Here is a 22,607-nt window from a genome sequence, read left to right on the forward strand (position 1 = left end):
ACATGAGTTCTTGGGTTCCTCAGAGACATAAACAAAAGCAGGTTCTTATTTCAAGCTGAGAACCGTGGATTTTGTCAGCCAAAGTGACTGAGCAGCATAAGAGCCACACTAATCCGACCTAGTTGGTCCAACAATTCACTTTTTTCAGCGTACACCTCTCGTATTGACGCTTTGTCATCCATCTGTTCAGCCCTGAATTGCACTAATATAAGAAAGCTGCTATACAAATAAAGTTAGATTGATGATACAGTCTGATTTCTTCATTGCTTAGACTGGCACAGACATAGTCATAGCCACATTTTAATATTAATCCAACTAATTGTTTCAACTTTAAAAAGTCTTATTTATGTGTTTATTTATTTCACAGGGACATCACAGATGTATACAGATATATTGTACACTCATCTGTAGAAGGGGGAGCTTCTCTGTACTTGCTTTAAGTCTCAGTTTACGATGTATATATGTGAGCTGGTTTTTGTGACATCACAAGTTTTGAAGCCAATCGTGGATCAATATGCAACTTGAATAAGTGTGCTGTGGAAAACTGAAACCTCTTTTTCACATGCATGGAGAATGGAAAGTGAAAAAAGTCAAGTAGTTAAAGTTTTGTAATGAAAAATATCTGCATATTCATGGGCTTCTCATTGAAGAAGAAGCAGTAGGTGTATTTTCAAGATAATTTTTAACAAGAACCATATCAGACACAAATTTTTAAAAAGCACCATGTTGTTACATGTCTCATAACATGTCTGGAGGAGGCAGTGTGGTAAATCAGTGGCAGACCATTTTCATATGTTTTGGGGCTCCCCTCTAATCCATTCATATTAGTTAGAGATTGCCAAAGAAATAAGGAACTTTTTTTGGAATAGAACTTGAAGGCTCTTTTATTAAGTTATTTTGTTTGTGAGGAAGAAAGGCATTACATGGAAGTGGCTGAAGGCAAATCCTCCATCAAACGATGGCTGGATTGCAGTTGTCATCAACATACACTTTATGGAGAAACTGACCTTTTCCATAAGACTATGATCTGGACATTATGTTAAATACTGGGGAAAAAATGGCTGACTTAGCCTGTAGGATGTAACCAAGTGACCGAGTGCAATTAAAAAACATGTTTTATACTTATTTGTGGTCCATACCAACCTTTGATCTTAATCTGAAAACACCAATGAAATGAAAGTTCCAAAGAAACATGTCTTGCAGGGATCTTTAAAGGGATAGTTTGGATAGTTTGGCCCCCACTTTGGAGAAGCACCAGCACAGAAGCTAAGCAATGTGGCTAAACTGGTTTTACTGACCCTGTCCACAGCAGTACATCACTTAATTGGTGGTGTCCCTCTCTGCTTGTGAGAACTATCCCTTTAAGGCTTCTTTAACAACACTATAAATGCTGTTTTAATGTCATGATTTGAGTGGCAGCAAATCCCGTGTGCCCTGGAACCAACATGATTAAACTGGAGGCCGGCGGCTGCTCCTGGATGTGTGGTGGTGACAGTGACATTTGTGTGACATCTCCATATTTCCATGTCCCGTCACAGCTTGAGGATAGTTTCTGTATCACCCTTACATTAGATGTAGAGGAGGTTTCAGAACATAACTTCAGACGAGGGATGCAGAAATGATTGGCCTATCACTGCTATATTATTTATATCTGTGTGGGTTATATTAATATTTGGTGTGACAGATTATGTCAAAGGATTTAATTTGAATTTTTAGACAAAATGCTCATAAAAGCCAATGTATATTTGTGAAGTTTTTTGATGAACTTTACTAGAAAAAATAAATAAGCATTCGAAAAGTCAAAACTGTTCTTTGTTTTTGTTGTCACTGTGATGTCAGATTAATCCTACATCTCAGCCTGAGGTGTGCATAAACTACAGGTTATATTAACTTATTCTTAAATGTAAAAATGTGAAATTATCGGGTATCTTATCAGTATCAGTCATGAGAAGAAAATTTTGTCATTATTGGTATCAACTGACAAAAAAAAAACTTTTCCTCATGGCCTATAGTGTTATTTATCCATTTAGATTATTTTATGTGAGTTGCGGAGTTTTGGAGATATCAGCTGTAGAGATGTCTGTCTCTCTCCAATATAATGCAACTAAATGGTACTCGGTTTGTGGTGCCCAAAACACCAAAAAAATATATTTGAAAAACTTCAAAACCAGCGTCTCTTTCCAAATTCTAAGACCCGGTTACTCAAGATAATCCACAGACCTTGTTATGGGCAGTTTGATGTCGGAACTACTTTCTCTAACTGAAATTAAGGGATAGAAATGAAAACACATTGAGACATTGCAAAAACTGTCATTACAAAAACTGACCAGTAGATGTCGCACTGTGTCTGAACTGTTCATCAGCAGCCTGTAGGTCTGTACAGAGCTGTAGACATGGCAGTACTGTTAGATGTGTGAGCTGTAGTGCTGATAGATGATAGATGATAGCTTGTCATTATATGTGAGTAAGCAGACTCTCTAAACCGAGTTGGAATGGTAGCTTTAACATAATTCCTGTGCAGACAAAGCAATATTGAGCGTATAGTGTTAAAACAGGCAGGTCAGTGAAACTCAGCCAACATCAGCTAATAGACAGATGATCTGCCCCCCCCCCCCCCCACTGTCAGCTGATGGCTCAGTTGATTCTCTTCTATGCATTCAATTGGCAAGTCCCATATAGATCTGTCTATTTAAAGCTACTACAAGTCAGTTTTGACACAGAGATTAACTGTGGACAGTAGCTCCAGCCACTCACACTCACAATATATATGTATATATATATACATATATATATATATATATATATATATATATATATATATATATATATATATATATATATATATATATATATATATAAAATAAGTGTGAGCTTCCATTTTTGACAAATAAAAGTTTCAGTTTATTGTCACATATAGTAGTTGCATGTGTTTTCTTATTAGTCCTCAACAGAACAATATCCAGTTTCAGGGAGCTTGGAGGGGTCAGCTGGCAGGGAGGCCGGCTCGGCAGCTGGAAGACTGGCTGTTTCCTGAAGTATTTATAACAAAAAAGGTTGAAGCGGAGGCTGCCATGGTTTCAATCCACAATGGCCAGGGTGCGGCTGAAACTCAACACAAACTTGCCCCCCTCCTCCCCCACAGATGGGGCAGCCCTGAACAGTCCCTGAAGAGATAGCTGGATGTAAAGGGTCATATTGTTAAACATGAAGTAGGCCAGTGTTGGCTGTGTGTGTGTTTTTTAATATTTGTTTCTCTACATTTGATCAAATTCTTAACCTTTTGTGACATTCCACTTTCTTCTCATCTTGTTCATTGTAGTTTTATCCACTGACCTGTGTCACACATGCATCACTTTCAACAACAATCCTGTCAAAAGGCTGTGAAAGTGGACTGACATCTAAATTAACCACTGGAATTTAAACAGAAAAGTTTTTCCGTCAAATTGTTTCTTCTGACCAGCTTCAGATCCACTCAGTACAAAAGTATTTAAAGGCATAATATTCACTCTATATTTGGTGTCTGTATTTCCTTATTTTCTCATTATTTTGCTGCACTCAGGACGACCAACCCAGAACACTGGTATTTGACATCCTGGCATGTTTCGGGTGCATTTACAAACAGCTCGGACAAATCTTACTGAATCTGCCTTTAAGTTTTGCCACAAAGGTCTATCTTTATATATCAGCCAGTATTCTTTATTTGTATATATAAAATCCAAAATGACATCAGGGCAATTAAACAATGATATCAGCCTACCAATATATTGGTCTGGCACCAAATAGGGAAATTATTAAACATTTTCTATGTAAAATATGTGAACTCTGCAGTATTTTGTTCTATACTGTGATGCTAACATATGTTTGGTGTTAGTAAGAGAGGTCTAATAACAGAAATATAAACTTACTCAGACTTATTTGGGATTTTGAAGGGGTGGTGCTGTGTAAAAAGTCATCATAAACATAGATCAGAGAGCAGTTGAAAATCCATTGTATTTAGCAGCGTTTTACAGCTGGGGGCTCAGATACGCCAAATACGAATGATGTATAATTTTTTTAGGGGACATCAAAAACATGACACCAGTTCAAAATTATGTTCATAAACACTTCCGATATAAAGAATTCATTCAGTATTAAGCTGATAAAACAATGTAAATGTAAAAAATATGTATGTGCTTCCAATAATAATAATATAATAAACTAGGGTTATAAATCAAGGTTGAAATGTGCAGTATGGGGGTACTTTAACAAACCTTACAGAATCATAAACGTGGGCTAAAATCTATTCAGCTGGTGGAGGAACAGAGAAAAACAAGACTGCATAAAAACAGTTTGAAAAGGGGGTAAAGAAAATCCCTTAATGTAAGATTTGTGCTTTCCCAGATTAATATAGGCACTCGTACATTGTTTCTATGAATGGGTTTTCATCATCCAGTAAAATGACACTCAGGTGAGGCTGTGACCCCGCCCCCAGCGCGCCGAGCGCTCTGATTGGCTGGTTCGAACACCGCTGCCCACAAACACACAGCAGCAGCAACAGCAGCAGCAGCAGCGGAGAACATGAGTAACAACTCCCGATAAGAGGAATACTAACTCAAGATTTCCACAAGGAAAGGCGCCGTAAATCAACACAAACTGCCCGGACTTTCTGCTTCAAGGCTTTATACACTTAAGGGTTGCTGGTAAGGATGAGACTTTTACTTTTCTAAGAAGGGAATTATCGGTAAATGTAGTTTCTCCGAAAGTTTTCGCCTGGCTGCGCAGAGGTTTTCTGTGGTTTCTCCCCAAAATCCATGAGGGAGCCTCGTGGAAGTTGAGAGGGGGAATATTTCCGTTATTTTTCTATACAACTGAAATCCGATGTGTTTTTAAGTTTCTAAATATATAACCCTGTCTTTGTAAGCTGTCAAGAGGTCAGACATAATGCAATATTGAATGTGTAATTGAAATACAGTGGGGTATTTCTTAGGTTTTTTGCCTCAGACGTCTTCCACAGCTATCTTAAAGTCTATCTTAAGTGCCATTTACTTTAAATTAAAGGCTGCGGTTATGTCTGTCACTTAATTGTAAAATAAATGTGGCACTTTCTTTTTCACGTGAGCCACAATTGAATTTAAATAAGTGTGCAATTTAAACCTGCACTTTGCAGCTTTCACTGTTACATAATGGCAGGTAATTGACACTGACAGGTCTGTGCGTGTTTGTGTGAGAAACAACAGCTCTCAGTGTGGTGCAGGTGGGAATAAACAGGTAAGAGGATCAGTAGTATACTGGAGCATATCTAATGTGGACACCGTCTCCCCTTAGATGTTGCTGCATGATGCTGATATCAGTTTGCAGTGGCCCATGGTGGGATTAAAGGGACAGTTCACCCCAAAGTCAAGAATGCATATTTCCCTCCCTACCTGTTGTGTTTTTCATTCATCTAGATTGTTTTGTGGTGAGTGTGTGCTGAATTTTGGAGACACTGGCAGTAAAGATGTCAATCTAGATGGATAAATAGCATCACAGGTAGGAGTTAAAATATTTGTGGCACAAGAAAAACTCTAAATATTAGAAACTAATAGCTTCTGACTTACTCAGTCTGCTACTCTGGCTTCAACACCCCAGTCTGAGGATGTACAGCAGCCTCAATGGGTCAAAACTCAAAATTCCCAAATGCAGCCAGGGGCTCTCTTAATTTTTATTTATCATCTCCATATATTTATTATTTTCTTATGGCACCAGCTTAATGAGTAGGAACAGCTTAATGTAGCAGTCGTCCACTTTAAAAATGATTTCATTTGCTGCTTTTACATGCAGTATAGAAATGATGCTGCTGAAATAAAACTCAGAAAGACTGACTGACATGATGTGCACTATTTTTGGAAACATTATTCATGATATACTGTTTTTAGAAATGTATGATTCAACTTTTTCCCATGGACTAGTTGTTATATATCGAACTACAATACTTGTTGAATCGTAATACATATCAAATCTGCACCCAAATATCATGATGGTGTTGAATCATGAGAAAAGTGTATCATCCCATATGTAGTTTTGATTTTGAGGTGAACTGTCCCTCTATGAGAATGTTGTGTTCGTGAGAGATCATTAGGAAGATCAGGTTCTGTGGAGGGTGAGAAAAGGCACTCATGCCGCCGTTTTTGGATCAAAGCACACACTGAGTGACGGGTGTGTTTTACCCTGCTGGTGTAGCTATTGTGCCAGTACAATAAAGAGGGACATATTAACGTGAAGTCTTGTACATGTGACAGTCCTGGTTTCCTGTTTGAGGAAAAAGGATGAAGTAAAGGCTCGGCAGGTGCTTCCTACAAAGAGGGTTACACTTGGGAAAGACCATACACACACACTGCACTATAGAGACATGTGATGTTATGTTTATTTATACCTTCACAACAAGAAGTTTTATTAGCTAGACTCTGTGATTCATAGCCTCATAATCAGCCAGAGTGTCCATTTATTTTTACTCAATTCTGTATGAACTAATAACAGATGTGGGTGGTGATTCAGAGGTCTGGAACCACGCTGCTTGTAAACATGGCTGTGAATTAATGTTTCCACAGTGATTTCATGGCATGTCATTGGATTTCACAATTACACAGAATGTGATGTAACTGTAACTCATGACTGAAGGAAAAAGGAAGGGGGTTGAATGAGAGCAGACTTGTCATTATTTTTCATCCTGACATGCTGTTCATGATCACAGTTACTGTACAATCAACACCACATTCAATGATTCTACCGTCTCTATTGATCGTCTGATTGGTAGTTTGACCCCGCTGGCTTGACCTGCTCAGCTGTTGGGAAATTGATTTACTATCAAACTGCATTAATATTACAGACGGTCTGATCAACCACAATCACACAGTGAAGCAGCAGCAGAGTGCAGAGTGTCCATCTTCACTGAGACACTTATATTAGTCTAGACACTCTCCACCCACAGAGTGACGAGTCAAAATTAGCTTAATCTGTTTCCTAAAAAGCACTAGGTGAACACTCCTCCGGAAACTTGGGATTCACCGGCATGGGATTTTTATTCTTTCTGGTCTATTTTCTTCTCTTTATGGAAATGAATCACACAACTAACTAATTGCTAAATATTTAAAGCTGCGCTTATCAATACTTTTATTTTAACAATGGAAAAATTACTGCATCATCAAAAAAAAATAAAAAAAATCTGCTTGGCCACATTTGGTTGTTTTGTAGCTTTTATCACCGGTGCTGGACAGACCTGCTGACTGGACCCAATAGGATAGACCTACAACCAATCAGGACAGGGTGATTACTCTGGTGAGATTTATTTTGCAATCATGACCAGCTCACTGTACATCATCCTTTACATTGCTATTTTTACTAGCTAGGCTCCATCCTTGTTAAATAACTTATTTGAGGAGTTTGGTCTCATAGATTGACAGTGTAGTGTTAAGAACATAGACTAACTGAGTTAGCTAAAATGCATACGTTTTTGACAAATCTATGCAGAATTGTTGATGGCATTATGGCATGTGGGCTGCCACAAATAAATCAATGAATGGGAAACACTGGTGTTGTTGTCTTTTTAAACTATACAACGATCTGTCACCAGATCAGTACAGTACGTCACTCTGTTTGAGACAAAGCTGTCACTACCCAGCTCTCAATGAATGAGCGCACACATGAGTAGCAACCCCAATTCCAGCTATCTTCATAATCACCATCTGCTTGATCTTTGGCATCAGGCCCCGCAGTTTAGGCCTGCCAAGGCCCCCGAAAGAAGTTAAGACCCATACACACACACACCAGATGAGACAAAGGAGGCTTAATGAGTTAAAAATGCACGTGGGCACATATGGGCCACGGTGCTGCGTGTGTGGACACAATGGAGACGATAATGAAATCTTGGATTAGCCCTCATTTATTTAGGCTAAAGCTTACAGGAGGGTAGTGGGGTGGAGTGTGGGTCATGGGTAAGTTTGTGTGTATGTGTAAAAGGAGGTTTGTTATTGTGTTAGTGGATGTGTGTAGATACTGTAAATAGTTGCACAGTAAGGCTGATATCATGTGTTATTTGGGAGGAAATGTACTAGTTAATGCTTCCCAATGCTTCATGGGAAATTATACAAATGAGAACCCTCTCTTGATCTATCAGCAGCGTGAATGCCTCAAGCCAGAATCCTACAGTTCTTCACAATACATTACACAAACTATACAAACTTTCCAGATTAAGGTTCGTTTTTCACCTCATTTAATCTTAATAGTAATAATAAAAAATTAATAATAATAATAATAAACACCAAGGAAAAAAGAGCACTGGTATCTGTATAGCATTGGCAGGTATTCAAATGCAGATATCAGAATGTGATTAGAACTTTTAAAAAGTGGGTTTGTACATCTCCACTGATAGTTTGAGGGCTGCACTTTATTTGAATTTTCCTGTTTCCACTAATCCTTTTAAAGATATCCTTGAATCGCTCTGTTTATGGGGGAATGAGTTTGTGTCTGCTCACTGAAGATCTAAGGGAGCACAGGTTTCTCCCAACATGTCTGAGCACTGATGAGGCTGATTAAGGTGAAAGGTGCCCCAGTTTTTAAAGCCGACCCCCCCTCCTCATTCACTTGCTAACCAGGATTATTATGTGACAAACAAACGTGGCTAATTAGGCTGAGCTCGATGACCCCTCGACCTTTCACATCCCCTTAGCCTGACCTTCTGCGAAGAGCTGGGTAGGGGCGACATGGTTGTTTGGGCTACAGAGGCTTATCTAAACTGACTGATAAAGCCTGTTAGAGGGCAGCGCTGGGGTTGTCTGTTTGGACTTTGTATAACCCAATTTATGGAAAACTGTTGGCAGAACTCTGACATGAAATAATATCATTACTTTTACAGTTTTAGATTAGATTAGCGTTAGATAATAAAATGCTTCAAATTGGTGCAAACTCTGCTGTGCTGCACCAAGACAAAGTGAGGCGAGTTAATAAACCAGGCAGCATGTGGATGAAAAAGGAGCAAAAGAGTCACAGATCTTACAGACGGAGGCGGCCAATTGTATCTTTACCACTGAAGACAAAAGGCAGATGTTAGTGGGTTTAATGTCCGAAGTAAAGGAGATTTTTCTCTGATTGAATTTAAAGTATCACACATAGAGTGTCATCAGTAAAGGAAATGGTTTTAACATGATTAACTAATATGTTCACAGTAAAGGATGAAGTCAGCTGTGCTTCACAAACTGTATTTACACTGGTACTAGTAAACATCCATTATGACGATGTGGCAGTTTTTGTCTTCTAGACAGATGTCATGTTTGAAATCAAAAGGTTACTTTCCACAACCGTTGTGATGTGAGGCACTTCTATTCATTATGAGATGACAGTCAGTTATTTTATTAAAATAACAGCTGAGGAAAGATCAACTGTGGTTTGGGAGTGTGCTCAGGTATTTCAATCTGCCGGCCTGCTGGACGCCTGTGCTGCGACTGAAGCAATGATGTCATTGCAGTCAGTTGGCCTTGGTGTGTGTGTGTGCATGTGTGTGTGTGTGTGTGTGAGGTCAGCACAAACGGCTCAGAGTGGGCATCCCTCCAGGCCTGCTGCAGCTTAAAGGATGCCGTGCCCGTGTGTTGGTCACCGCCAATTGACACAGTCAACTGACTGCTGACATCATGCAGGGAGGGAGTTTAAAAATGAGGAAAATGACTCTGAACATGGAAAGTTTTTTAACTGTCAGTTCAAGCTTTGCAGTCGGCACTGGGGACATGATGGAGCTCCGTTTGAAGACGGTCTTGTTGTGGTTTGGCTGTTTCTCCATTTAGTATTGTTCTCAGTCAAAGTCAATAATCTGAGGAAAATATGTCTCCAAAATTCAAACAAATCGGTGGGCGTCACCTGACTACACCACACAGCCACACCACATATTTTCCTAAACAGCTAATAACTTGGACAAAATTCTCACCATAGGGCAGATTGGGTGTCTCCTCTTGTAACTCCTGTTAACCACTGAAGTCACTGTTTGGATATTCTCTTGCAATTTTTATTTTTTATTTTTTTGTTGTTGTCACATGGTTTAAAATGTGAGGAATCTCTTTGTCAAGTCGGCGTAGTAGTTCTTGCTCCTTGAAACCCTGAGAAACCCTGAAGTAGTATAGTAGCATCTTCTGCTGAGAGACTATTGACGTAGTAATGCTGGCTTTGTTTCCTTCTATTGACTATTGGATTTAACATATTATGGCAAGTGTTTTGTCTTGATTTGAGAGTGTTGTGCAAGTTCAGATCACACAGATTAAAGTGAACTAGTTCACAGTCATAGTTAATTTTGAGTGTATTTTCCCTGCTTTCTCTACTTGCAGCTATTGGCTAGTGGGTTTACCCTTTTTTTTTTAGAAAAAAAAAATTAGGGATGATACCCTTTGATTGGTTGTTGTGCTACTGACCAAAGTCTCATTGTTTTGACAGTGACTGGTGTTGCTTTCATAAGGAGAGAAGTGTTTCATGATTCATTATTGTAGGGAGCTGGACATATGCAGAAGTGATGTATTTTATTTTTGAATAAAAGGCTATTTACTGAACAGTTCCTTGGTTCCAAACTAACTGAAACCATGTTGAAGTACAACAACACAGTAAAATTGCATCAGTTTTCCCCAGCATTAGAGGACAAAAGAGCTAAGTGAATAAAAAGTTAATTTTGATGAGACGTGTGTGGATTTTACTCTACCAGTGTTTGGATAGCTTTATCAGTGAGTGTCAGCAAAGGTAACATGATCACGTTCACACACTCTTTCACTTGTGTCAAAGACAGCTTGGGATATTTTGTATGGCTACACTACTGACAGTACAGATTAGGGCTGAACAATATGCAATCATATTGCAATTATTTTTACAGATATTGCAATTGTGATATGCGTCATGATTTTGTGGGAATGGGTTATTTCCACTGAAAAAATGTGATTTTTTTTTTTTATTTTTTATTTTTTTTTTTTTAACCAAACAAGCATATTCCCTTACATCTGGAGAATATGATTTATGGGTCGGGGCATCTCTGTAACACCACAGTTCTTCATTTATAATTTATTTAAAAAAAAATTGCAGCATTTGTAATTTGGCTATGGCACTTGGCCATCTAACGATTTTGTAATATTTTGATTAATTGTTTAGCTCTAGCGGAGATACTGTTGGATAAAGAAATAGTTTTAAAGACCTTAAGTCAGTGGACTGATATGTTTTGGGTAAATGCTTGGCTAAATGTGTTTAAATCCAATGACAATCTTATGTGGCAGCTCACATGCAAGGGTTGAGGCGCTGCAAGCTGAAGCCTGTTTTTACCGACCTGGAATCAGTTTGCACCAATCCCTCTGCTGCTCAAGGTTGTGGAAAACAAGGCAGGAAGCCCGATCCTGAGTCAGCAGCACCGAGGGGCTTTGAAATCCCGGAGATGACCCCGACAGCGTGCGGTGAGCCATGGATTACCATCAACAAATCAAAATGGGATTGGCAGGTGGCTCCCACTTATTCAAGCCTTTAAGATGGACTTTACTCCCACTGTCTCACCTCTATGGAAAACCCACTCCAACAAGGACAAGAGGAAGGAGGCCAAGAAATGCTTTAATCCTGCTTGAAAGGCAGATAGTCTTTTACCATGGAAAACCATGATGAGCAAGCTTGTTCATGCCCAGGGGGGACTGAATTGCTTTAGAAAGTGAAGTTTGATTGAAGGTGTTGGGCTCAGTTCGACAACAGTCTGTTGACGTATATTTACTTTTTATTCTCCTCAACTGAATGAATTTCCCTCTCGACACTGTGCAGCCGGGCCCCATCTGTAATGAAAAGGGGGAGGCCGCGCTCTAAATGAAATGCTCCTCCGACAGGGTAATTAAGTCCAGACACAAAGGGCTCAGCAGGAAGGAGTTTAATAGAGGAGGCGTTAGTATTCTCCTGGGGGAAGTTGGGTCCAGCAGAACCCTTTTGGACTGCAGGGAAGGGGAAGGACGCAGGAGGTTCACTGGCCTTCAGCCACTTCACACCGTGGCGGGTACTGAGGACGCACACACAAAGATATTACTCATCTGTTTCTGTTTACTGGCGTTAGCAAAATTAAGTCCCAAAAATAGGGCCTCTTTTTCACATAAGAAACCTCTCAAATAAGATAGTGTCCAGTACAATCCAAACTGAGAGGCTTTAAGGTGAAAAATTTATGATGACAAAGAAGTTGAAGCAGTACCTAAAGGCCGAAGTATACGAAAAACATGGACATGCCCAATTTGTTGCAGCCACACAGACTTGTCCATGCAGCTACAATGCCAATCCCCCAAGTGGACTCTAGAAAATAGAATAAAAGAACCCACTGCTCATCTTCAGTGTCTGCGTACATGATAATCCAGTCATAAGAGTCCATCAAATGCAGAGTGGGGAAAGATAGAACAAAAGACAAAATTTCCCAAATTTCCTCTTTTAATGAGGCCTAAAAACTATCCAGTATTCCAAAGAGAAAAGCTTTCAGGTAAACTTATATAATAGACATCCTGAGAAATTTGTCAAGTAGAAATGTTTTTCCATCTTGAAGTCCCTTTGGATGTCCAAACCTTTAGGCTCAGAGCTACTGGGTTGGTATATATGAACGAGGTAGGGAAAGCTGTGAAGACATGCTCTAATTGTGCTAACTTCCAGGGAATTAAAAAATTAAATTTAAAAAAAATAATAATAAATAAATAAATAAATTTCCGGAGACCTGCACAAAAACACCTCAACCCCCTGGAGGTCCTTAAAACTGCCAACTTTTGTTTTATTTTTACTCATATGTACTTTTATTCCCCTGACACACACACACAATGCTATGTACTGGAAAATCAAAAGGACATCATCGCCTGGCATTCTGCTTTTAACTCATTACATAATGTGTTCTCATTTCTTTTTTGCACTTATGCACGGGTGCTCGCATGCACCGCCGGAGTGCCGCAGGCTGCATGCGTACGCCACGTGCTGTGTGTGTGTTGCGGTGACGGAGCGGCGTAGAGGTGGATGCGCTCTGCTGTCTGGAATAGCGCTGATCCTCTTAAATGATTACTAGCTGCGACCAACGAGAGAGGAGGCGACCTGCGTGGAGAACATGCGGACAGATGTCTCACCCCCACCCTCAGCGAAACGCACACAGCATCTATGTTTAGTGCAGTCTGCAGGGAAGCTCGGACTAGATCTCTTTCCTTTAATAGACTCCAAGTCTATTATATCGCTCATTTGTAGCTGGACAAAGGGAATTCCTTTAATTCATTCAGAACCTCTTCCTGGCAGGATGTGGATTGTGTCTAGAGCACTATAAGGAGAAAATAGGCCTCTTAATGAGAAAGTTACCTAAAGTTTGTTTATATCAATACATCCCTTCAGATTAGCCAAATTGTGAGCGTTTAGTTGAAATTGTTTATAAAAAATGTGTCTTTGTAGGTGCATTAGGACAAATTGACACTGTCCCCAATTAAATCTATTTGTGAATACATGTGCCATGCCTACAGGTCGTTGACTTTAAAATGATCTTGAATTCCTGGCTGAAATATATGTACAATCAGCGTAGAATCTGGATATTACACAACACATGAAATCTGCATGTCTGCAATTGCATGTATGCGTAACTCTACAATGCTTTCACAAATGTAACATCTGGAAACGCCATCTGAAGTTGATGGTTAAAAAGTGGTTGAGTCCATTCAGTCTGAAAATAGCAGTTTTCCTGGGGGGATAAAAACCCACAACAAAGCTTTTATTTCACTCATAACAAGAAATACAGGTTAGTCGATCCAAACCTGACCAGGGTCTTTTGTGTACCAGGTTTCTGTGCCTCATTTACTCAGTTAATCCTAATGCGGCTTTAGAAACATAGGAATGTCTCACATGCACCTGAACAAAAGCTGACGTTTCAGTAATGGAGAATAGCGATTCTTGGGAAGTTGTAAAATTCCAACTCTGAAACGTCAGCAATCAGCAATTTAAGTTTATCCACAAAGAGGCTCTGCTGCACACCTCACCCCAAAGAAATCTAAGAACATAATCTCAAAAACTTCCAAAATCCTTTATAAAGGTAGATGCAGGCAGATGGCAGAGAAAACGACACGTTGCAGATGGATGTTAGAAGAGTGCCGGCATTGTCGCATGTGTTTTCCCCCAGAACCCGTTGGAATGTGCGTGGTAGTGCTCAGTATCACAGTGTCGAGCCCTGCCCTTTCCAGCGTGCCACTCCCAAGTTCACCACCACTATAAAACATGTTTTGTCTTTGCGTCCCCTCTTTTGGCTTCGATTCTCTCGCCCTCCTCTGTGCTTGACATTTGACTGTGTGTGGGTGCCTTTGGTCCCTGTAGGGAGTCGCGCTCTCAGGCTCTGATGAGGCCCCAGATGCACACAACTGGAGTCCAGAGCCAAAGATTTGCCCTTTGTTCCATGTTGTTGTGTGCGACCCTTCACGAACGCCTGCGCGCTGAAAAGAAGCAGAACCATTCTGGATTGTTTCCCTTTCCTCTGAAATCCTAAATGTCGGCGTTCCGTCACTGTTTCTAGTTATTCCATTGTAGCCTTGAGGACGCAGCTTTGACAGACTGCACTGACCCTTTGAAATCTTTTCAAGTTTGGCCTGGATGCTACAAATCAGCCTTTCAGAGCTGGTATTTGACCTTTTTTTTGTCAGTCAATGATATTTCCATTCTCGTTCCTTCACAAAATACTTTTGTACTCCATTGATGCTAAAACTGTCATTTTAGCAGCAGAAGAAATCATTCAGTGCATGTTGAGGTTTCATTTCTCAATTTCAGTTGTTTTACTGACTGTTCAAATTATACCTTTGACCCAACATCAAGAATATGCTGAGGACTTCAAGCAAATTTCAGGGATGTACTTATTTTTCTTTGTCAGTATTTAGTTTTGTGCATGATTTTATGTACCAGGACATTTGATGTAATCTCCGACCTTGTGTTGGTAAAATGAGACAGTACATGGGTCGGGGGATGGATGTTCTGTACATACAAGAAGTCAACTTGCCTTGCCTGAAGTCGTTAGAACAGAGCTTGTTGGAACAGCTGTGGAAAACCAACATCTGTGCATCTGAGTCGATTGAATGACGTCATGTGTTCTGTTCTTTGCTTTCTTGGAGTTTGCTCTCTCCAAGGATAATTTGTCCGAACACTTTCCACATGGACGCTTGTGTCATCTCTCTAGATACCTACATCGACATCCTCAACCATTAAAAAACATCACAGCGGCAAGCTCTGCACTTATTGTTTTCCTGCTTCCCACCCCAAACTTTGTGCTGAGTGCTGGTGTGGGCGTTCAGGGGGAGTGCACTGGTGGGACAAGAGGGAGGTGGGGGATGAAAAGGAAGTGGAGGTAACCCCCCTGCTCACCTCCCCTATTCTATCTCATTCCATTTCATTGCATCCTGGTTGGGGAGTTCCTGGTTTGGTTGCTGGTTTGGAGACAAGGAGTGTGGTTTGTGTGGTGTGTGTGTGTGTGTGTGTGTGTGTGTGTGTGTGTGTGTGTGTGTGTGTGTGTGTGGTGGGGAGGGTGGCAAGCTAACAAAACAATGGAGGCTTTGTGCGAGGGTCCCGCCGTGACAGGATTGTTGGGGGGGAAGCAGGGGGGCGGTCAGGGCTTAGTGAAGCGTAGCCACTTCATTAGTCAGGGCTCTCCTTTTGCACCTCCTCCTCCTCCCATCCATCCTCCCTCCCTGTCATGCTCTCGCAGCCTTTCCCTCCCCGCTCACTCGTGGAACCACAGAGGCAGCAGGAACAGCACTGAGCGTAGCACAGCAGGGTTTTGATGAGGATGTGCTTTCGAGGCTGATCAGAGTTGTTTGGCCGCAGTTTCCTCACTCGGTACCGAACTGTTTTTGTTCTGAGGTAGGTTGCCTTGTGTTGTCATCCCTCCTGTCCCGTCCCGTCCCGTCCTTGGCTGCTGACTTGCATCTTCTCTCCCTGGGCTGCAGTTTTGGTGTCGGATGACTGGACGCAGCACTCTCAGGCGGGCCTTTGATGTACAGCTGAGGATGTGATTTTAGTGTTTGTGGTTATGGGAGCATTTATAAGTCCTTCCTGTCAATTTTATTACTTTGTGCAGGATGACAAACATACATCTAGAAGTTTGGTGTTGAATTTTAGGTTTATACAAGGTGATATTTGTGTGTCCAAGGAGGAAAGGGGGGTGGTGATGATAGTGGGGGACTATTGCCTCAGCTGTGTTGACCAAATTATCAGTGTTATTAGGCTCTACGTGCTTGTGATTGCTTTCTCCCCCCCCAACCCACACTGCCTCTCTTTGTCAAACACACACCCTCGGGGACAGCGGAGCATCAGGGTAATCCTTCACATCCTGTGTGGGAAAGGGCAGAGAGGAGCGCTCGGACTAACCCAATCACTTCCTCGTGAGAAAGTCTGATGCAGTCAGAGTCAAAGAAAAACATCATCATCCCGGATGGTTTTTACCCAGAGGGCTGTTGAGAGCAGCATCCTGAGTGCCTGTTTTGCAGCTTATATCCTGTTACACTCTGTAATGTTCTTCCATTATTGCTTTATCACTACGACAATGCATCACAGCTACATTGATTCAAATTTCTGTGCTGATTCACCAGGACAACCTGCAAAATTTGCTTTGTAAAGTTGATTAGACACTCATTACACGGTGAATTGGAAGAGGACTAATAACTGTCTTCTCTGCTGATAGCTTTTTTAGGGCAGTCACTATGATGGTCAGGGCTGATATACTGTAGATGAAAGAGCCACATGTTCGGCTCTGAAATTAGTCTAAAAGACTGAATGGACTTTATCTTGATGGGGTAATCAGGGTATGTCCTCAATTAAGCTTAAAAGTCAGTGTGTGGAACCAGTTAAGCTAGCAGGTCATTCACAGGGTTTTCTGGTCTTGTCCCAGGAGTCAGAAGACTCAAGTGTGGCCCTGGACGATGAACAGAATATATTTAGTTACCGACATCACAAATCTTTTGCTGAATTGTTTCAGTCATTTTTCAAGCAAAAATGTAAAACTTTTGCTGGTTCCAGCTTCTTTGAGACTTTTCTGCTTTTCTTTGTCATTTATGACATTAAATAAAAGGTCTTTGGGTTTTGAACTGTTGGACAAAATAAGCAATATAAAGGCTTTTCTGTGGGCTTGGGGAAATTCTGATGAGCATTTGTTTACTTTGTTTTGACATTTTATTACTATAAATTACTAGTATCACTATACTAATTGAGGAAATAATCATTAGTTGCAGCCCTACACTATAACTTAACTAACTTTACAACATCCAGTGATTTCAAACCAGTCCAGTTCATATGTCCTGAATATTTAACTGGTCATGTGGTGTTGAATCAGTAGTGAACCAACTATATATTCTTATATATCTTATCTTATCTATATCTTATATACGGATGTATAAAAACATTCTGGTTACATTTCTCGTTATTGTGATACAGATTTTAGATTGCATCATCCAGCCCGGGGTGATTTTTTTACATGCATTACAAAACACATTGAGTTTGCATGAAATGAAATGCTATATTAACTCTATTGAATGTTGATGTGGTTTTCTTCTGATTGAATAGTTTGATATTTTTGGGATGGCGCTAATTTGCTTTCTTGCTGAGACTTGAATATGAAGCTCCATACCACTCTCATATGCGTTAGGTATAGGAGCTACAGCAGGACGCGATCAGCTCAGGCAGCAGGAAAAGGCAAGCCTGTCTCTCAAAAATCTGCTAAGTCACACATAGTGTCTCATTTGTTTAGTCCAAATACAAACAGAAATCTAAGACCACTGTGTGGACTATTTCTTAGCAAACAGTTTATCTGTCTGCTCAGCATTTCTGCTGGTTATCTTGTTGATGACAAGACTCCAAGTGCTGGCTGCTTCTGGCGGTTGCTCACCACGACATAGTAACAGTAACTTCCTTGTTTCCCCCTGCTTCTAGCTAAATGCCCCCTGGAGTGTTATCAGTCTTCTTCACCTCTCACTGTTAACAAGAAAGCAAACAATTGTTGTTATTTAAAACATTAAGCTGTTTTTTAAAAACTGCTTATCCCATAATCAGATACCATGTGCATCATGATAAGCATTTTTCTGAGACTCAGAGGCGACCATCTGAACTTCCCTAATCACACTCTCTCCCTCTGAACTGCCATGTGACAGATGTACAACCGACTTTTTGATATGATCTCTTTTTTACCATTTTCTCTGTCTTATCTTTCCACAGAATGAAGAAGTGAATCATCTGTGATCGCAGTCATGGCTGTCCAGACTGGCATCCAGGTAGGCTGATCAACATCTACATAGGAATGGGTGTACTTTGATTGGCCAGAGGGAAAATTTAGTTCCTTTCAGTCCATCATTGAAAGTGGCACCTGAGGTCAAGGTTTGTAGGTCTTGTAAAAGTTGTGTTTCTAATCCAGTTGAGGAATTTTGGCTGGGATTTCTGACTTTGTTTGGTTGGTATTGGTTAGTTTGGTTGGTTAGTAGCAGCTAACATCCTCATTTTCTTTTCTTCGTGGACCGTAACTATTTAGCAGGTGTAGCTTAATATCTGTGCCAAGTTTCATATCTCAAAGTCAAATTGCAGTAATACTGAACCTGACTCTGGGTACTTCCTATAGCACCCTCTTTCGGTCAGTCAGTATCAGTTTTTGTGTCCAAGCAGTGAGTCACCAAGACTATCTTTGTGCCAAATTGGTGGGGAAAAGTTCCCAGACAGTGCCAGAGTTATTCAGATTAAATAAAGAACTGCAGACATCTGTCTCCCACTCGACAGCTGCGGCAAGCCCACCTGTGTTACAGCACGCCGTCTTGTTGTTGTTATGCATGTCTGACGTTCCACTGCTCGGACCCCGAGGAGTTTCTCCACACATTTTTTAGGGGGAGTGGGTGGAATGTGCAACACTTTTTTTCCCTTCCCCTCCTAGCAACAAAGTGTCAGCCATCCCAAAAAACCCAAAACAACAAACGTATCCTGTTACAGATTTTGTCATATGGCAGCACCTCACTGAGAAAGGCTTTCTTTCTGTCATCTGGTTTGGAAAGTCCTGGCTCTCCCCACCCGTCTTGGACTGTGGATATGCAAAATATGTATCCCAGTGTTGTGCTCATAACATGTGGCAGGAAACCTCTCAGACTGATACCCAAGTGTTGACGAGGCTGTGAGAAGCCTCTAGTTGTTGATGAACTGCGATTGAATCCTCTGTGCTTCAGCCGCACCAAATTACCCCCAATGATTGTGTTAATTAGATGTTTTTTATATTAAGATTCGGTTAGATGGTGCATAACCTCTGTGCACTGCCTCATATTTCCCCCAGATCATTGTTTTTTTTTTTGTATAAAATTTGAGTAAGAGTACTCCACATACATTATAAATGAATAATCCTTCAGGATCCTTCAGTACCCCTGCCAAAGAGGTTTTTGGTGCACTGTGTTTGTCTGTTTTTTTCGCAGGATTATTAAAAAACTATTGCCCCAATTTTCATGAAACTAGGTGGAAGGGTGAAGCACTGGCCAAGGAAGAACCCATTGAATTTTGGAGTGGACCCAAATCAAGGGGCAGATACACAAATTATTTTGCACTTTATTAGCATCGTTAGTGGAGGTCTATGCTCTCAGAGTGCCCTCTCAGAGCTCTTTTCCTTTTTTCTTCTTACTCTCTTCTCTTTTTAGTTTAAAGTTGTTTTTAGGTAAGTGCACTTCATTCCTGTTCAGTAATAAAGAACAGGAGAAAATGACAGCAGTGGTTCTTAGTGCTGCAAACGTTTGTTATCGATTAACCTTCTGATTATTTTCACAATTAATCTTTAGTCTGCAAAATTACAAAAAATTGTGGGAATTGTTTATCACAATTTCCTAGAGTACAAAATGAGTTCTTCAGGTAGCTACTTTGTTCCAACCAACAGTCTAAAACCAAAATATTCTTCATTTACTACCATAAATGACAACAAAAAGCAGCATATCCTCACATTTGGGAAGCTGGAAGCAATTATTTGACAATTTTGCAATCATTGCAGCTCTAGTGACATTGGCGTCTCTCAAAATATAGGAGGAAATGCAATACAATTACCTCACATTTGTCTGCCATGATCTGGACATATTGTGCTGATTTATGTGTATGTAACACAAGAAATGGAAGAAGTGCATATTTTTTCCCCTAATATCGCGTGCTATCAAAGGCACCCTGTGAGGATATTGATCTTTATCAGTCTGTGGGGATGCTGCAGAGACCGTAACGCTGCAGCTACTTCCGAAGCTCAGCTCAGAGCTTCACTGCCCATGTAGAGCACAGTCACATCCGATAACTGGTCACACTCTGACTGCTCTGTTCACCCATGCTGAAAATGTATGCACTCATGGAAGTATAAGTAGCATATGCGCTCATCTTTTAATGCAACAGTAAGACACAACCATTGTAAAATTCAGTGTAATGTCTGCAGGTTTTGGTCTCATGACTTGGATGTCTGAACAGATCTCAGAAATCTTCTGTGATGGTCACAAATTGTTGCTGTGAGGTTGAAACCTTGTCTCCTTGTTTTTAGCTCGACTGTTTTTGAGTTGACCTGATGGGGCTGGATTTTCTCAATCCTTCACTTCAAGTTCAAAAATAGAAAGGAAAAATCACTGGAATGACGAGGTTCATACAGATGTACGTCAGTGACAGGAGTCAGGGAGGTGGCGTTGTCTCCTTTGCACCTACTTTGCACCTTTTTTTAAAATGTCACAATAGAAACTCATGCACCTCTTAAAGAAATGCTTAGTTTGTTTTTAAACCCTTAATATATTTTATAGTAAGGGAAATGGAACAAGTTATAAACACAGCATTAACAATATCACCTAACAAAAGTAGATATGGCTAATGTGGCAGCAAACCAACATGGAGAAACGTTATTATTTATTTGGAGTTGTGTTTCAGGCCACATGATGAAAAGTCTTGTATTCACCTTTTAGCTCAGTTTGGTCTCCTGAGGAAAATATTTGGCTCTTTAGCTGCTAAATGCTCCACCATGTTCCGATACAAACCCCTCCAGATACAGCCTAAAATGCTGGAGCAGGTGAGTATGCAAGACTATGCATCTGATATCATATAATTCGAACACTGGCAAAAATCTGGCAATGTGATATGTATCATGATACAGGGGTTATGATTTAATATATTAAGATATTGTAAGGATGTGATATATTACTATTATAATATACAAACTATTTTATGCAAACTAGCCTATTATAAAGAACACACCACCATGTGCAAAGGTAAAAAAGTTCAGTTTTTTAATGCAGTCAGTAATAATTTAGTCATTTTACTGTGAGAATAAACCAAGAAAAGCAGGAAATCTCTTTGTTGTTTTTGTTGTTGTTGTTTTTTAAGAATCTGAAAACTGCATTTTCTGCCATTTTTTATATGAATATTTTAACGATTAACTGTTGATCAAAATAGTTTAATAGTTTAATTCTCTTTTACCACTTGCCTGGTTGGGCAAGTAAGTTGCCAGACTTACTAGCCCAATGTGGCAGTTTACATGCCCCCTGCAAGCTGGCAGTCCCAGCTGTTGAGCCTTGCTGAAAGAGGCTGAAAGGCTCCTTAGACCTGAGGAGAAACTGCAGAGTGGACGCTAAATTCAGCCTTAATTTCACCATTTGTGGAACACAATATGTATATTTTTGTTTTGGTGATTTCTGTCACAGACAAAAGTGGTGCAGCTTTTGTATTTGCTATTCTAAACACTCAGTCTAAACACAGTGTGTGGGAGGTTCAGTAGTGTTTGTTTGTAGTGGACAGAGGAATAACTGGGTAGTCAGCATGAGCAGAGATGCACACCATGGCTGAACGGATAAAAGAGTAACACCCACAAAAGCTTAGAGGCAACTCCAACGAGGATGTTTGACTGACAAGTGATCTCTTGGAGGAGAAACATTGAAACAAAGCTTTCCTAAAATTCCTTATTAAAACCAAGGCTACGATGTCTTTTTTTTTTCCCAGTGTTTCAAATATCTAAAGTGAAAGTGACCAAACACAAACTCCAAGTTGCTCCTTTGGTATTCAAAAAGAGCAGCATGACCTCATTAGTTCAGCCTGGCCAAACCAAACAGCTCTGGGTTTAGTTATGATCCTGAAAGGTCAAAGGTCAACAACCAGGCCATGGGAAGCCTTAAAGAAATCGGAATAGGTAAAGTAATTGCAAAGAAAGAAACCAATACTTCATATTTTAAATAAAAGGGGTGGGGAAGTGCTTTGGTATAATTTAACTCAACTATAGTTTGAGTTGGAGCTGAATATTTGACATATTGAAGGTTTTTCATTTCTCATGCTTGTTGTTTACAGGCTTCATATACGTGAATCACTAACGTATGGCGTGAAGGAAAGGTTTTGCAATAATGTGAACAGATGATCTGTCATGAGAGCAGCTTATATAATGAGAACGAAGCTTGAAATAACTAGAGAACATTATAGTCATGAGAAAAGATCATGACATTATAAGAAAATCTAGTATGTATATGTTGCATTTAAACTCTGGATTGCTGTGATTACTTTGAAATATATTGCAACATCCCACGTTTCCCCTTGACTTCTTGCTGTTGACTGTTGTTTCAGGGAGTTCAGTTCCAGGAGTAAACGTACAGGCATAAACTGCTCGG

General features: G+C 40.2%; 1 protein-coding gene across 2 annotated transcripts in view; it reads left to right on the forward strand.

Moving 5' to 3' along the window:
- Nucleotides 1-4,527: 4,527 nt before the first annotated feature.
- gas2l3 (growth arrest-specific 2 like 3) overlaps nt 4,528-22,607 on the forward strand; it is a 32,572-nt gene continuing 14,492 nt past the window's right edge. The window contains exons 1-2 of one of the 2 annotated variants that reach the window (XM_084710916.1): nt 4,528-4,679; nt 18,196-18,251. In XM_084710916.1, the coding sequence (XP_084567042.1) occupies nt 18,228-18,251 (24 nt within the window). In that variant the 5' untranslated portion in view covers nt 4,528-4,679; nt 18,196-18,227. Of the gene's footprint in view, nt 4,680-15,640; nt 15,850-18,195; nt 18,252-22,607 lie in introns of those variants that run through there. The other variant, XM_084710915.1, reaches the window with a different exon arrangement.

The sequence above is a fragment of the Lutjanus erythropterus genome, chromosome 22, assembly GCF_056507025.1.
Source record: "Lutjanus erythropterus isolate fLutEry1 chromosome 22, fLutEry1.hap2, whole genome shotgun sequence".
Classification (NCBI taxonomy): Eukaryota; Metazoa; Chordata; class Actinopteri; order Lutjaniformes; family Lutjanidae; genus Lutjanus; species Lutjanus erythropterus.